The 16,986-nt window shown below is 43.4% G+C and overlaps 1 protein-coding gene and 1 long non-coding RNA gene across 2 annotated transcripts in view; one reads left to right on the forward strand and one right to left on the reverse strand.

The window, feature by feature from the left end:
- The window catches only part of TERT (telomerase reverse transcriptase), a 28,543-nt gene extending 19,019 nt beyond the window's left edge, over window positions 1-9,524 (reverse strand). The window contains exons 1-4 of the mRNA XM_042869223.1: window positions 9,246-9,524; window positions 6,510-8,430; window positions 4,337-4,532; window positions 519-708 (exon numbers count right to left, since the gene is read on the reverse strand). Of these exons, the coding sequence (XP_042725157.1) occupies window positions 519-708; window positions 4,337-4,532; window positions 6,510-8,430; window positions 9,246-9,524 (2,586 nt within the window). The remainder of the gene's footprint in view (window positions 1-518; window positions 709-4,336; window positions 4,533-6,509; window positions 8,431-9,245) is intronic.
- A 151-nt stretch (window positions 9,525-9,675) lies between these two features.
- On the forward strand, window positions 9,676-16,306 carry LOC122179424. The gene is made up of 3 exons (XR_006178685.1): window positions 9,676-9,878; window positions 11,022-11,288; window positions 16,002-16,306. It is a non-coding gene; the product is annotated as an uncharacterized LOC122179424 (long non-coding RNA).
- Window positions 16,307-16,986: the final 680 nt, after the last annotated feature.

A 16,986-nucleotide genomic window follows, 5' to 3' on the forward strand; every position in this document is an offset into this window, starting at 1 on the left:
CTGACCTGGCACAACAGCCAACCAGTCCAACGATGCACTCAATCAGTACTCAGGTAAATCCCAGCAGGAGAGATTCATCTGTCCCTAATTCTCTGGTGTGCCAAACAAATACAGCATTAGCTCTGAACACTGAGCACTTAGTGTCTGACTCTTCTGTTCCTACCCCTATGGACAGCTGTGTCCATCACAGTCAGACTCAGTAAGCAAGGCTGAGGGAAACTGACAGAAAGAGGAGAGAAGGCAAACACGCTTACCCGACAGCCTGTGCTATTTTGTTAGACTAATATCATTAAGACAGGCTTACAAGCAGAAGTATGTAGCTCTGGAACTGCAGGCTAATGATGAGCACTGGGAAGGGAGAAGTTAAGCTAAGTTGCAAAGAGTAGGTGCATTCAGTCCTTTTGATTTTAATGTTTCAGTTCACCACTTTAAAACTAGTTAAGTGAGCGAGGTTTTTTAGTTAACATGAAACAGCTGCCTCCATCAGACCGACATAAAACAATAAGGAAAATAAAAACCTTCTTTTCTCTGCTTTCCTTGCTGAGTTTCTGTCCTTCAACAACACGGCTTAGTCTTACTACAGGTCTTAAACCATTGATTTTAGGAATGAACCGGAGCCTTGACGCAATAGGAAAATACTTTTTTTGATGGATCACTTCCATCTCCTCTGAAGATAAAGCACGCAGATGTACTTTGGCAAAATGGTTTCTAAAATATAAATACATATTGAACGTAAGCAACAGGAAATGCAATAAAATATTTCACTCTTAATGTAACTGAATCCAGGTATTTTACTAAAGAGATAACTACAAATACTAATCTCTACAGAACCTGGTATGAAATCTGAACTTCAGAATAATTCCATATATCAATGTATACTACTGACAACATAATACATTAATAAAAGAGCATATATGACGTAAACTAATGTAATGAAAAAGATCTAAATTAACACAAAAATGTAATCACAGACTAGCCAAGTATATTTGAACATTATGATTTTTTTTTTTTTTTTTTTTTTAATTCAACATCTTTCATGGTTTCAGAATCTTGGAAGATATAAACAAAGGATAGGATTTTCTGAAACTGTATGAAGACAGGCCCAGGGAAGGACATACACAGTGTAACAGGCTGTTGTACTTCCAACATTTAGAGCAGAATCACACAGAATCACAGAATGGCCTGGGCTGGAAGGATCTTAAATCGTAATAGGTGGCAGCTACCACATTAAAAGTTACAACAGAGAAAACAAAAGGACAGTTAAGCATTCAGCAGCAATCAGATTGATGAGCAGCAGTCTGCTAAAGTAAATAGAAAATAATAGAGAATGGAAGGCTCTTAAATGACAGTCTGGGAAGCGTGCTTCCCCCACACAGGCACCACTTCAGGATTTACAATTCAGCGTAGCTCAGCCCAAATTAATACTAATAGGAAAAGGAAGCGGCACCAAGACCTCGCTTTTACTTAAGATGGTGAAGGTGCGCTACCTGCAACATAAAGGAGCTGGGTCACTGTACTACACTGCCTATGTAGTTCAGAAGGAAAAAAAAAAGACTGTTGTTCATTCTTCCCTGGGAAGTAAAATGAGACAGTTCAAACCCCTGAAGAACAAGGGCTGCAAATCTAAATTCGCATTCGGATTTTGATATCCCAAACAAACCATCAAGTTGGTTTAGCAAAAGGAAACCATGGTATAACATAAGGCAGTGGATGGATGGAAGACCAGGTCAGCACACTCTAGGAGATCTCTGAAAAGTCAAGCAAGCGGACAAGACTCAAAAATATTTCTCTTGTGTATACCAGCACAATTCAATAAGTCAGTGATCCAGTTGTTTCAACTGTGACAGCCTGAGTGATACAATGCATGCCTGGGCCACAGGTTCAGCGTTTTGAGGATTTATATTCAAGACTGGAATTAAATTTTCAAAATTCAGCTGACGAGGCAGATCATGTTTTCATAGCTAGAGATCACTGCTATTTATTACGACTTCTTTCCTAAACTTACAGAACATAACATAGATACTGTATGCATTAGCTAGAATACCAAGATAAAATGAAGAACTCCAGTTCATCAGAAACAACCAAGTAATCAAATCTCCATTGCTCTGAAGTTCACATTTCTGGCACTGGATGGGAGAAAAAAAAAAACAACAAGACACAACAACAAAAAACTACCAACACACCAATTTTAAAACATGACTTCTTCTAAAAGCGTAGATAAAGACACCCTGTCAGCATATCTTCATCATTACTCCCTGCCCAGTTGTGGAATTTGATGTCATTTTGCCTGAAGCAACACTCACTGCTTATTTCATGGCAGTACTGCTGATTTTGAACATGCACTAATCTAGTGGCCTTTGAACCATCCTCATTCATATTCACAGTGCTGTCACACAGTGGACCTAGTAGGAATTTGAGTACAAGGTCTGCCAATCACTCCCTGTGAAAACAGATGCTGTCACTGTGACAAGGTATACATCATTTAAAAAAAAAAAAAAAAAAAAGGCTCTGCATTACATGGGCCAGGTAACTTGAAGCAGCAGTATCATGAAATACTGATATCTTTCCTTCAAAAAGAAAAAAAAACAGAACTGTTTTTCGGTTGGGGGTATGCAGTTTGGTTTAACTTAAAAATCTACAGAAAGTTGCTTGCATGCAAAATGTCCACCAAACTTGATCAAGAATCTGAGAAAATGAAACAAAGTCCCCTGTCAGATCTGATACCCATATCCTTGAGCGGGATTCTGCACAGGAAGATTTACTCTCATGTACAGTAGTACAAGATAAGGATTTTCTCCGTAAGGACAGTTCATGGAAAACTTATGAATAAAGCCCTACTCTGTTCAGCTCAGACAGTTTCATCCATCTTCTCTACCCCAAAGTCTACATCAGGGACTACACTGGCTGTAAACACTTTCTTGTGAGCCAGCTCATAGCAATCAACAAGAGCAGCTTCATCTGGAGAGGAGGAAGAACCAGGGCAGCCACCAAACAACCATCAGGGCAGCAATAGAGGCCACCTGATACTGTTCACCCAGGGAAGGCAGAGGCAGCTCAATATACTGAATATGTTGCCTGAGAAAGAGGGGATGGTGCCCTGAGAGCCTAGAAATGCCAACCCCAAACAGCTGTTTCTCAGCATCTCTAAATCCCCATTTCTCTCTTCCAACATGAAATGGGCATCTTGCCATATGCATGAATGCAGTAAACTGGATTAGGAAGAGACCTCACATTACATAGTACACTCCAAAAAGCAGAGTGCTGAATACCCTTGTGAGTGAAACAGTGCATTGAAGGTCCATATAGCCCTATACATGTCCCATAGCCAACAGCAAACATCCTGTCCTTACAGCATGCAGTTGGCTGTAAAATACACAACAGTACTTTTCTGAGGTGCTGCTCCACCTGACAGCAATCTGCATTTCAGGGCCATCCTGAAGCAAAAGGTGGAAACACTTCGAGAAGAGATAGGAAGAAACAGGATCAGCACTGATTAGGGTCCTTTGTGCTTCCTTTGTGCTCAGAGCTTTATGAGAGAAATTGGTGGCAGGGAAGAAATGACTAAAACCAAAGCCACCTGCTTTCTTTTAATCATACACCCCACTAAAAACAGCATTATATCTATTATGTAAAATCCAGACTTGATACTTTATGCATACACTCTAAAAATATGTTAGCCTTTGAAGTACATTAAAACTACACAAAACACTCATCAAACACTGACACAGCTTGAAGACAAGACAAAGTATACCAATAGTTGAAAACTATTTTGCTACTACTGTTTAAAATGCTGATTCTGGGCTGCAGCTGCAAACAGGATCAGGGCCCAATAAGTGCTAACACACATAGAAGAGAGCTGCACAGGAGAAACACCAGTGGTACCATCAGGGAACACGGAGGGCATAAGAGAATTAAAAAAAAAAAAAAAAAAAGAAAGAAGAAATCACATAGAAATTTGGAAATCAACAGACATCCAGAAATTCAAAACAATTTTTTTGAATTGAAGCAGTTAAAGAAATTTCTGGCACTGTGAATCACTGATCATTAAAAGGTTTAAAAATGTGACCTATCAAACCAAAATCCTCCTCATAATGGGTATTACTGCAAAGGCTTCTGTTCTCCTATCAAAGAAATAAAAATTTGAATAGGCTCTCCCACATCAAATATATACAAACTTACAAGCCATACACACCACTACTACAGGTTGACTTCCTCTTGGAAAATTAAGCACACAAAAGGCAGATAAAGGGGCAATAGATGAAAGCAGAATTATAACTTCACATAACAAGACGTGAGACTTCCACATATTTCAGTCATGTTTGATTAGTTATGTTACCTAATTCCAATGTTCTGTAACTTGCCCCAGATAAACTTTCGGTAGTAGAAAAGCATGTTTTTCTGGAACATGGTCTCGGTGATATAGAAAAATGATTTGAGCAACTCGATAACATAGGAATCCATCAGCCAGTATAGGAATTTTGCCAAAATTTCTTCACGGTAACAATGTTCATAGGCAGGAACAGAATGATTACCTTCAATAAATAATTCAAATGCAGTTAATGTAGTCATAGCAAAGGTCAACTGTCTGTATTAGTAAAAAACAGAAACAAACTATACAGAACAACCCATATATACAATCCCTTCCTAGCACGAGGCCAGTAAAAAGAGAAAAAAAAACAAACAAATAATTCCACAGATGCAGCTCAAAATTTTCATTGGTATTAAGTAATTATAAATCGTTGCAACTTTCCAATAATATGTTTCTAATTAAAGTAGAATTTAGCAAAATACAGCTGGATTATTTAAAGAGACACTACAAAAATGTTTGTTAGATTAGCTGCTCAGCACAAATCACAGCTGCTGCACAAACTTTGACACAAAGAGATGAAGTTTTAAACTGAAACTTATCAGATGGAAATCAGTTGCTTAGTTCTATACCCTGCCTGGGTTGTGCGCTCTCTGCGGCAGAGACACTTTCATGTCCAAAAAAAAAAAATACTGCCAAAAAGAGATAAAAGGATTCACTTCAATAGAAGCTAGTGAACATCACTGAAAAATGCAGCGGCTGTGAGAAGATTCTCTAAATGAGGAATCGTAATATGCAGGCCACCAGATACACAGATTAAATCAGCACATTACATAGCTGTTCTGGAACAAGATGATTAGTTTTTGACATTTTGACATCACATGTCAATTTCCTGAATTGTAGTCATGATTTACAAGAAATCACTGCTACTTCTTTTGGGGAGAAAAACACCTACAGTGCAGCAAAGCAATTAAATGCAAGCTTAAACTTCAGGCACAAAGGGATTAGTTTCAGAGAAAATGAAATCAAGTTGACGAGCTGCTTTTCCTGGATTCAGGCTATTATTCTTTTCAGAAGTAAGACATTACAAGTGATTATGAACCAAATGTGTTTTTACAATAAAAACCCTTTGAAATATTTAATTCTTCAATATTTTTAAAACTGTGGTTTTGAGCCAAAGTTTTTAAATGATTAATCAATATATTTACTAGAATTAACAGCTTCTTATGGAAGTGTACCTCAAATACCAGACCACCTACTTTCCTCCTATACTTCAGGGAACCTGTAGTAATTTCAGAACCCTACTGCACCTTTTAAGAAGGAATGCCATTTTCAACTCACATTACTGTAGGATCCAAGTATATTACTAGGTAAGAACACTGCAAGCATGTTGGTTATAGTACATTCCACATTCTGTAGGTGGAGAATGGAATCACAGAACAATTACATGTGAGATTCTACAGCAGTTAACCACAGAACCACAGGTTCAGCCTAGAACGATGCCCAAGGGTAATGTCTTTAGAGAGGCTACTTCAGAGAAGTAAGATTTGCCTCTCTTCACCTGAGAAGATCACTGACAGGAGGGATTCCCAGAGAATTCAGAGCTGTCCTACCCATACCACCGGGATGACCTCTGCACCGCCACTCACCCAGCCCCAAATCCTGCTCAGTAAGGATCATACATTCCCAAAGAAGAACTCCAGAAAGGTAACGGATGGAGGGCAGCTTCTGCATTGCACAGATCCCTTACTCTTGTCTTTTTCACAGGGTAGATGTGAGAGGGAAAAATCCCATGGAATGACTGCATACACGTGTCCTGTTTTGGCTTTAGTTCTTTCTGATGTTTTATGGCAACCCAAAAGACTACACTTACTCCTGAAGTGCTTTGGTCACAGATATTGGCAATCTGGGGAGCAAGAGCAGAAGGGACTGTGTTTTTTTGGAAGGCCTGCGTCCTGAATTCACGTTTCTGCATAAAACCTTAATCCCATTAAACACAAAAGGTGTCAATAAAGATGCACAGAGGAAGAGAGATCTAAGAACTCTCCCCAACATCGATTACAACCACTACCATGTCTTCCTCTCTCAACTCCTGTTGTTACCAATAAACCACCAACTCCAAACCCATATTGAGTGCTCTTCCGTCCCCTCCTTAAGCCTGACCACCACCCATCTGACGCCCTTGGTTTTGCAATACAAGTACCTTTGGCCAGACGAAGCCATACGCAGTCATTCACTCTCATCTTCCACATCAGCTGCTGCAATGAAAGCTTAGCATACTTCCCCATAGAAATGAATGCTTTCACGTTTTTAAAGAACCGGCATTTGTTATGGCTTGAACCCCACAGCTCGGCAGGAATCACCCGCTCCAGGCAATCCCTCACAAAGCCGTACACCTGCCAGTGGCTGCTGTGCTGCCTGAGCAGCTCCCTGAGGAGTGGATCACTCCCCTCTGCAAGGTGCTGCTCCTCTCTCTCTGTCTGCCCACACACTGGCATTGAGGGAGGAGTGTGGAAGCTGTTCGGTGCAGTACCCTCAGTGGACTCTTCCCCATGTTCTGTGTGCTTGTGAACCTTTGTTTCCCCAGGCAGAGCTGCCTTCAAGGTCAGCTCCGTATTTTTCAAACATGCCTCAGAAAGCAAGACAGGGCAATTTTTTCTCAAGAAAACTAAATAAGGGCACTTCTCGTGGTTTTTTAACAGCTTCTGAAATATCTCTCTCATTTGCCAGTAGCGTTTGGGCAACCTCTTCTTTCTCCACTTCTGCTGCGTTAGGCTTTTGTTCTGCTTTTCCTTTAATGGGTTTTGGCTCAAGAATATAGTTTCTATAAGCCGCCTTCCACCTGCCTGACAACCCTGCAGGCGGCTCAGTATGAATGATTTAGGAAAATATTCTTGGTAACTACGAGAATACAGAAGAAATTTCTTCTCAAAGTACACTGCAGAGCGCAAGAATGTATTTGGTAACTGCTTTGCCAAATGAGCTGGGGGATTTTCCTGCTTTCTGTCCCCCGAAGAATCACCTTCCATTGGTTCAGTTTGTACAGAATTCAACCCTGGTTTACGGGTTGGATTTATATGCCTCTCTATACCCCTTCTATTGGGTTTACGGGTTGGGTTTACATACATCTCTATGCCCCTTCTATTGGATTCTGCTCGTTTTTCTGCACCGGTCTTTGTGTGTTTGTTACCCTGAACTCCTCTCGGAAAAGAGCTTTTGTCTGCTACAGGCCTCTTCCCAGGGTGAGATCTGTGAACTACAGAAGGACCAGACATCTCACTGTTACTTCTTTCAGAAACGTAATGTTCTTTAATAAGACCTACAGCACGTGGTGCTACATGCCAAACTCCGTGCCTCTGGGAGCTACTTTGATTTACATCAGGAACGATACTACAAGGCTGCTCCTCTATCTCTTTCTCCATTACTTTCACTCTCTTAACTGCGATTTCAACCTGTTCTCTGTCACACTTCCTTTTTAAAGATGGTGTTTTAGCTGGCAAACATAAACTGGAGCAGCTCTGTTTTTCCAGACGTGCAGTAAGTGTGCTGATCCGCATGCCTGCTTGAAAGTTCACTTCTGCAGAAGACTGGTAACCAGACCTTGGGCTTTGTATCCTATGGCTCCTTCTTTTTCTCCTGCTGGAGACACGACCTTGACATCTTGGCCTGCACTTCCACCACTGTGACTTGGAGAGATAGTGCCTGTGAAACACAAGCCTTTTTCGCACATAGTCAAGCAAGCTATTATGTTTAAACCTTGAATACCGTCGTCTAACAAACCCTGGGGACGGCCCTATGTTACGCGAAATAAGTTCATAAATTGGTTGCCCGCAGACCTGATAACAGTTACTTGGGGGAACCAACATGAAGAGTGCACAGTGCTCCAGCAGGTACATCATCACGTCGTCCCCTATCCTGCTCAGCAGTATCTCCCAGAGGCCACTGATGCGAATCGTTTCTGTTACAGTATTGGGCAGATAGTTGTATATGCATGAAGATGGCAAAATTCTGAAGTGACAACTGTTTTCATCCAGCAAGGAGTATCCATACGCAAGGATGTTCTTCTTTTTCTTTTCACACAGTCTCTGAACGATTCTTGTGATGACTTCGCTCTGACTGGATAACTGAACAAAGACAGAAAGAGGGAGAATTGATTTTTTAAATCAACAGCTCTTCCACAAATAACTGTGGCCTAAAGAAGCAGACATGCCAGCTACACCCAGGCCTAGACTTCAGCCTTACATTACGCATTTACAAAGCCGTATAACCATTCACAAGTGCTACGCCAGACTTGCATGCGCACTGCAAGATGTTTACATTCAGCAACCTGAGCCGCCTGCCTTACGGAAGCCCGTTCGGTGCTGCCCTTTTGATCCTGCTCCTCATGCCCAGGAAGCGCCCTATGCCTCTCCTCCCCACCCCGACTCCCAGCTCAGGGCCTCCAGGTCACCGTGCCCCAGAAGGCGCTAACGCAGGCCGCGCCACCGGAGGAGAACTCAATGTTTCTCGAGGCCTCCATTTCCTTTTGCGTAAAATATAGGATTTTTAACAAACTTAAAAGCCGCTCGGTAAGCTCGCACAGCTCGTTTCGCGCGGCGTAGCTCTGCTTTCCCCCACCCCTCTCACAGGGGAAGGTGGTACTTCCCTCACAGTCGCTCTAACCAGCCACGCTGGCTCGTCGGACCAGACGAGCCCCCGAGCCCCAGACATGCAAATCTTTGAGCCCACCGCCGCCCGGACGCCTTCAGCGCTCCGCCAGCTCTCTCTAGGGACGGGACCGGGGGTGGTGCGGACGGGGCCGCGGGCGGAGGGGCGGCCACGAGGGGAGAGGCGCACGCAAGCACGCACGCGGGGCAGGAAGAGCCCCGCAGCCCCGGCGCTGCCTCCGGGGCCGACCCCGTGCGCGGGGCACCGTCCGGCCGCTCTCCCTCCTGCCTACCTGCTGGAAGCAGATGGGCCGGCGGATGGCGCGAGCCCCGCGGGGGACGCACACCACACACTGCGACACGAAGGTCCGGTAGCACTGCGCGTCGTCGCCGCGCAGCACCTCGACCTCCCTGGTGCCAGCTTCCCGCAGCCGCCGGACGAAGGCCTCCAGCGGTGTGGCCTCGGCGTAGCAGCCCCGCAGCGCGCCCAGCACCGCGGCGAAGGGCTCCGGCCGCGCCACGTTGCGGAGCCACCGCCGCACGCCGACCTCAGGATCGGTCCCGCGCTCCATCTCCGCGTGCAGCGGGGCTCCACGCGGCGGAGGCGGGGCGCGGCGGGGCGCGGCGGGGCGCGGCGGGGCGGGGCGCGGCGGGGCGGGCAGGCCGCTGTCCAGCTGCGCTGCGATTGGCGCGCCACGGGCTGCTGCCGCCTCACGTTGCGCCAGGGGAGGCTCAGGTTGGATTTAGGAACAATTTCTTCTCGGAAAGAGCGGTGAGGCACTGATGCAGGCTGCCCGGGGAGTCACCGTTACTGGGCGCGTGTGGATGCGGCAATGAAGTTCGTGGGCATGGTGGGGAATGGATTGACAGCTGCACTAGGCGATCTTGGGGGGCTTTTCCAAACGTAATGATCCTGCGATTCTGTGGTAAGTTTGCGTTACCGCTCTTGCTTTGTCCCTGTGGAAAGCGGCGGGAAACAAGACTCCACACAGATGCGTGCAGCTTGTCCGAGCGTCAGACATGGGTGCAGAGAGTTGTGTGGTGCGGGGCCTGCATGGGGCGGTGGGGAGGCATGGGCTGTGGTTAAAGCGTGTGTGTGTGTGTGTGTGTGTGTGTGTGTGCACCCTTATGGCTTGCCTGGGCCGTGCCGACTGAAGAGGATTTGTCCTGGGCTTCATATAAAATACATATACTTCGCTCCAAAAGTAATGCCTCCCATTTATTCCCGTTAAAACTGCAGCCGCTAGGAAGAGTGCAATAACACAATTTGATAGAGAAAACTCTCAGCTATGAAACATTATTTTTTGACACAGTCACCACCATTAGCTATTCATTTCCACCAGCAGTGAACAAGAGCCTGCATGCTGCGCTCATAAAAACTTGCATCGGCAGAGGTGACCCACTGTCAGGGCAGCTGAAATGCACCACCTGCTGCCTCACCGTGTGCACAGCCGCTGTGTGGTCTCCATAAACATTCATCAGTGAATGTCCGTGGGTGCCATTTTTTCCACATAGAGGAATTCAGTTCTGTAGCTTTGCTTCATGTGCGTTTCCATGCCAGACGCCCTTGTGTCAGGCTGCCTCTCAGCTGCCATCTGTCACATGGCAACAAAATGTAACAATATTGGCAGTGAAGTTCAGCCTTTAATGCCATACCACCGACATCCACCTCTAATGTTGTGGGCCAACATAATAAAATAGGAAGCATTGCTTTTGAAGCAGTCCTGAAATGACATAGTTAATGTATGAAAGCAAAACTTTTTTTTTTTTTTTTTTTTTCCTTGTTTAGTAAAATGTAAAAAAAAGAGAGTAACAAAACCATAAAACTACTGGGATATGTGACCTTGTTTATGTGAAACTAATGCATCAATTTGGTTCAGAGATGGTGGTTGCAATTCTTAGTTAGCTCTCAAGGAGCTCATCAGAGGTTTTTATGAAATTTTACTCTTCCTGTGCTTCATCCTTAAAAATAGTTGTTCACAAACGTATGTACTGCCAAAAAGCAATGACATGAATAAGGTGTGATTGTGAACCTTTTCCTAACCCTCACACTTACCCTCCTTTGGCAGAGCTCCATGCTGTTCCTTTGGTCCCGTCCCTGTCACCAGAGGGAAGAGCTCAGCACAGCCCTTCTACTTCCCATGAGGAAGCTACAGGCCCACCATGAGGTCTCCCCTCAGTACCCTCTTCTCTTGACTGAACAGACCAAGCAACATCAGCAGCTCTTCATACCACTTGCCCTCCACACCCTTCATCACTAGTGTAAATCTGTTACGGAAGAAATCTGGAAGAATCCCATCCAACGAATCCCTTTTCAAATGAAGACTTGATAGAAGGTCAGTATTAAAGAAGAGTACTTGTAGAAAAGGTTATGATGGAGATAAGCAGAGTAAACCTTGAAAGTAACTGCCTGGTCCTGTGGCTCTCGTTAACCTCAAAAATTAAGAAGCTTAATTGCATAAGGTAGTATGTAATGTCCTACTCAAATCTTTCCTTAATGTCTGAAGGCTTTATGGTAACAACATTGACAGCAGACTTTAAAAAAGATTGCAGTGGAGTTTTGGAAAATTGCAGATCTTTAAGCCTGGTGTTTGTTCCAGGAAAATTGTTAGAAATGACAGAGTTTAAGGTTTGTACATACTGGAGCAAAGGTCAGTTGCCTAGTTAATATTGCTACTGCAAGAGAAAGTCCTGCCTTGCAAAACTCCTGGAGTTCTCTGAATGGTTGAGAAGACATGAAAATTACAGTAATCTGATTGGTTGTTGTGTTCTGTTTGAAATTTGTGAAACCTTTGTAAGAGAATGTCATAAACAGGGAAAAAAAAAACACAACACATTAAAAAGGAGAGTGTTGTTGTGGATATACTACTGGTTAAAACATAAGACATAGGTAGGGATAAATGGTCAGTTCTTCCAGTTGAGGAAAATTACCACTAAGGTTCTATGATAGTCAGCACTGTGTAACTTTGATAAGTGACCCAGAAGTGCTGTATAAAAGCAGCTAGTGGCAAGATTTGTCAATGGGATGAAATTATTCAAAGTATCAAGAACTTAAGCAGACTAGAAAATTGTATTAGAAACTACAAGACTGAGTGACTGAACAGTTACATGACAGATGAAATTAAATGCTGGTAAATCAAGTATGGCATTGAGATTAAACACATTTCCAAGTGAGATCCTGTGGTTACATGAAGCAAGTCAGCATTGCATTCAGTAGCAGTCAGGAAAGTAAATCAAATGTTGGGAATGGTGGGACATCATTATGCCACTGTGTAAATTCTCGACTTGCCTACCATCTTAAGTGCAATTGTGTTGTTCTGGTCTCTGTTTCTCAAAAATAATGTACTAGAATTAGAAGGAGAAGGACAATCCTGTGTGGGACAGTCCTATATGAGATAACATGGTAGGTTAGAACCGGAAATGGAGATGTTGCTGGGGAAGGGCAAATGTTGCAGGCTTTTCCTTCAAAAACAACCTCTTCTAGGATGGAAAACAGCTCATCTCTTGACATGAGTGCAGCAGAGGATTCCAGTTCTTGGCACCACCATGGCCTTCAAGTTGCTTCATTCCTGCTTAACTACCAGTTCAACTCTGCTTGTTTCTGGCAGACTACTTTACCCCTTGACACATGTATGTACTAGATGGGCATCCACAAAGAACAGAGAGTGATAACACTTTAAGGCTTCAGCAGTGCTGCAACTGAGATACTGCACTGCTGCTACATACAGAAGGACAAGGATATAGAACAGTGACTCCATTCAGGGGAGGCTAAAGTTGATGCCATTTATCTGACCTCTGGTGAGTCCGTTTCACATATATTTCTCCCTTCACCCATAGGTCTGAAGGTGATGACATCTTCAAGGTGTAACCCAGTGCTGTCTAATGCAGCTAGGTGTACTGCCAACACAAGGCTCACTTGAGAAACATTCAGGAAAAGAGGAAGAGGAGGAAGTGGTGTTGAGCTTGTCTTAACTCTGAATCAAGCTCTGATGGCAAGGATTTAACCAAGCTTGAAAATGGCAACTTGACCCCTGGAATCTCCTTCAGCAGGCAGTGGGTTGACACAGGAGAAAGCAAGAACACGAAGGTGTGAAGGACCATCTATGAGGTCTTTGTGGTTAGGATCCTGGAAGAAGTGAATATTGATCTGTGCCTTTCAGCGGGTCTTTCTTAGTTGCAGCCCCAGTAGCAGTGCACAAGGAAGCAATGGGACTGTGGTGGTAGTGGAAGATGCTCCCACAGTTGAGAATATGCTGCTTTCAGGTGAATTTACAACTACTTGTCCATAAACTCTGGCAGCAGTGCATCCATGCTGCCAAAGCTGATTGACTTGCTCATGGCAGATGATTGTAGATGTTTCTGTAGATTGAATTTCTGAGAAGACCTTTTAACTTACCTTGACTCCTTCTACCAATTGGTGAGTTGGTTAGTCCCTAAGTAGGTGATGCCTCTTGCTGATACGTTCTTGGTGACAGTAATTACATTACATTACATTACACAATGATTGCATGGTCAGAGGATAACTGCTGTGGCCAGGCTAGCAAGATCTCTTTCCTCCTGTTTCTTTTCATAGATACCACCCTGCTTTTCTGTGTTTCTACCATTGGGCTGGGGAAGGAGCTCAGCAAGGAGAGGGGGAATGAAGCGATATGGGAAAAAAGTTATTTTTTAAGAAGACAAATAAAGAAAATAATGGGAACATAGAGTCATAGAACAGCCAAGGTTGTAAGAGAAGTATGATGTCTTTTGCACCTCTGCTGCCTAAAGCAGGGCCACCTAGAGCAGGTTGCCCAATGTCATGTGTAACAAGATTTTAAGTATCTTCAAGGATGGAGACACCACAACATTTTGCAGGTGTTCTACCACCCTAAGAGTAAAAAGATGTTTAAGTAGAATTTCCTGTATTTTAATTTGTGTTCACCACATCTTGTTCTATCCCTGGCTACCACTGAGAAGAGTTTGTGTCCATCTCATTAACATTAGCTACTTGTGTACTTTAATAAGATCCTCGCTGAGCCTTTCCATCTTGAGGCTAAACAATCCCAGTTACCTTAACACCTCCTTATATATCAGATGCTCCACTTCCTTAATCACCTTAGGGCCCTTAGTGTCAGGTTCACTAGGCTCACTTCTGTATATCCATCAGCCTAGTTCTGGAGAACCCAGATCTGAATAAATAATGAAGTCAAGTTCTCCTCGACAGCATTTATCCTTCAAGGCACTATGCAGATATTGACTGAATTCTATTACAGATAACACGTCCATAGCCAGTTTTATCTCCCTATTTTAGTTGTTCCCTTTTACATCTGTTACGTTTGCCTTAAAAGTAATTACTGTGTAGGCCAGCAGTAATTAAAATAGTACTTTAAAGAACCCATTCAGAGTGTAATTTCTGAAAATGCTCGTATGTAAATGTTTTGCACTCCAGTTTTGCTTTTGCCAGCAGCATTTACAACAGTGTCACCCCAATGAGTTATTTGGAATTACTCTTTAATTTCACACTAAAAAAATGAGAGAGTCAGACTTTCTGAACCAGGCTATAGACACTCAGGGAGAAAAAAACCTCAGAGGCAAAACTTGATTTTTCCTTTGTTAATGCAGACATTCAAATGTCACACCCTCATCCCAGCATAATCTCCATGAAGCTGAGATGTGCAGCAGAACAGGGTACAGAGATTTACAAGGTTTTATGAGACTAAGAAGAAAGGTCAACCTTGCAGCTGGGTTTGAGGGAGGTTATCACAGTGCTAGAGCTTGGTTCATGCATTTCTACAGCACTGAAGGTTGGGGAAAAGCCATGAGAACATCTAATAGGGCTTAAGTGTGCTTTCTGAAGTACAGCTAAGAGCAGGAGATTTCATTTCCTTTCGTACAGGAGGAAGACAATCTTTACCTCTGGTTATCATTGCTTTCATAGTTAAGAAATTAAAACACAGCTATAGTATCCCACATGTAAAGGAAAGAAAAAGTGATGAAAAAAATGAGAAGAGAGAGGAGTAATGTTGGCTGAGCAGTTGACGAGGCATTTGTTCAGATTACATTCTGGTACGTCTGCTTTAACACATCATTATTAATGTGGTGACTTGCTCTGACATCTAGCAGGAACTCCACCAGTTCTTGCAAAGAAGAGAAAAGACAACACAATTAAAATCATTTCCTATCCAAGCAGTTACTAATTCCCACCAAAGACAAACCAAATCAAAGCAATACCTTAAGGCAAACTTCATCACTTTTTCTTGAAGAATTTATGTTGTGTTCACAAAATCATAAAATCTTTCTGCTGTTCCTGTGCATCCTGTAGACGCTGAAAACTTTTGACATTTCCCCTTTCTTTTCCCTCCATTTTCTTTGGTTCCTACTGCAACAGTCTCCTCTTTAACATGAATGCCTTGAACTCACCACCTTTATCTCATAGGCCTTTTCATCTCCCTCTAAGAGCTTTCCTTTCCCTCCAGCAACACAGAAAAAAACCCTACCCAAAAGTCATTATGATCTCTCATGAAAATAGAGTTACTTTGTTGTGATTTAAGTGTGGTGGGCAATTAAGAACCACAGAGCTGCTTACTCATTCCCTCTTCTGTGTTACAAGAATGAGAATGAAGGAGCAAAAGTCAGAAAATTCATGGAATGAGATAAAGGCAGTTCAGTAATTAAAAATGGAAACAATAACAAAACCTATAAAACCAAGTTATGTGAAAGGCAGTTCTCACCACCCACTCACTGATGCCAAATCAATCCTGGCAATGTCCAGTCAGTATGACATCAGATGGGACCCTTTGGGATGGGTCAGATGGGTCAGCTGAGGTCAGCTGTCCTGATTCCATCCCTTCCCAAATTCTTGTGCATACCCAGCCTTCCTCTGTCTGGGCAGTGTAAGGAGCAGAAAAGGCCTTGCTTTTTCATAAGCACTGTTCAGCGTCAACTGAAATATTTGTTACCAACTCTGTTTCCATCACAAATTTAAAACATAGCACCATACAAGCTAATTATGAAGAAAATCAATTCTACCCCAGCCAAAAAATAATGCAGCTGTATTCTTTCCATTGCAGCCATCAGGATCACCACTACCACCACAGAAAGTTCCGAGAAGAAGATGCAGACATGCCATTTACTACTGACTCCACCAATCTTCTCATTCAGCAGAATGGTCTGATGAGAAAAGAAGTGCACAAGCTCCACCTAAAAGACCCAGCATGTGGCCGCAGCCTCACCCAGCTGTATTGTTGACCGCAGACATTTTCTTCTTGGACCCCCTTCGAAGGCAGTGGCATCAACCCTTGAGTGCATCACAGTGCTACTTGGCAGTGCCCATATCTGCGGCCACATCTCATGCCATTCTATTTAGAAATGCCAGGATCTATTCCCATCCTGCATCTGTGGCCTCCAGATTGTCAGTTCACGCCATCAAAAATATATGGGTGGAAATCAAAGTGAAGACCTTTAGGCACAGCCAAAAGTTCTAGCCTTGTCTCTTGAAGAGGCAAAGAAATACACTTTTTTCAGTGGTGTTGAAGAAATGTTACCAGACCTGGGGAAGAAAGGGAATTTGGTTTTTAGAACATCTTTGTCACTTTCAGTATATGGGGAATTTTTGAATCTTACTCCCCATCTTATATTATTATCTCTTATTCTCCACCTTATTTATTTTAAAAAAAATGTATATTCAGCAGTTAACTGGAAAGAAACACACACATACAAAAAAACAAAAAAACCCAAAACCTAACACAGTTGAAGAGACACTAGATACTGACATGGAAGCTCTGGCTTTGGTCTGTCAATCAGTTCTACTCCTGAGCTGCTTTGTGCTGGCCAGAGGAGTTCTCTGAGCCTGCCATTATATGCTGTGTGTCCCAGCCTTCAATGATTCCCTTGTGGAAGAAGGAAGAGGGTCAAGGAGGCAGAGGACCCTTTTCCTGGGGATGGCTCCTCCGTGCCTTTTTGCTTGCCGGAAAGAAAGGCTGCCCATTGGGCACAGGGGCTGCCTTCTAGCTGCCATCCTGTGCCCTCCAGGGGTCCTACAGCCTCCTTTTTACG

This window comes from Lagopus leucura, unplaced genomic scaffold (genome assembly GCF_019238085.1).
Source record: "Lagopus leucura isolate 7727_CA_CO unplaced genomic scaffold, USGS_WTPT01 Super-Scaffold_100002, whole genome shotgun sequence".
NCBI lineage: Eukaryota > Metazoa > Chordata > Aves > Galliformes > Phasianidae > Lagopus > Lagopus leucura.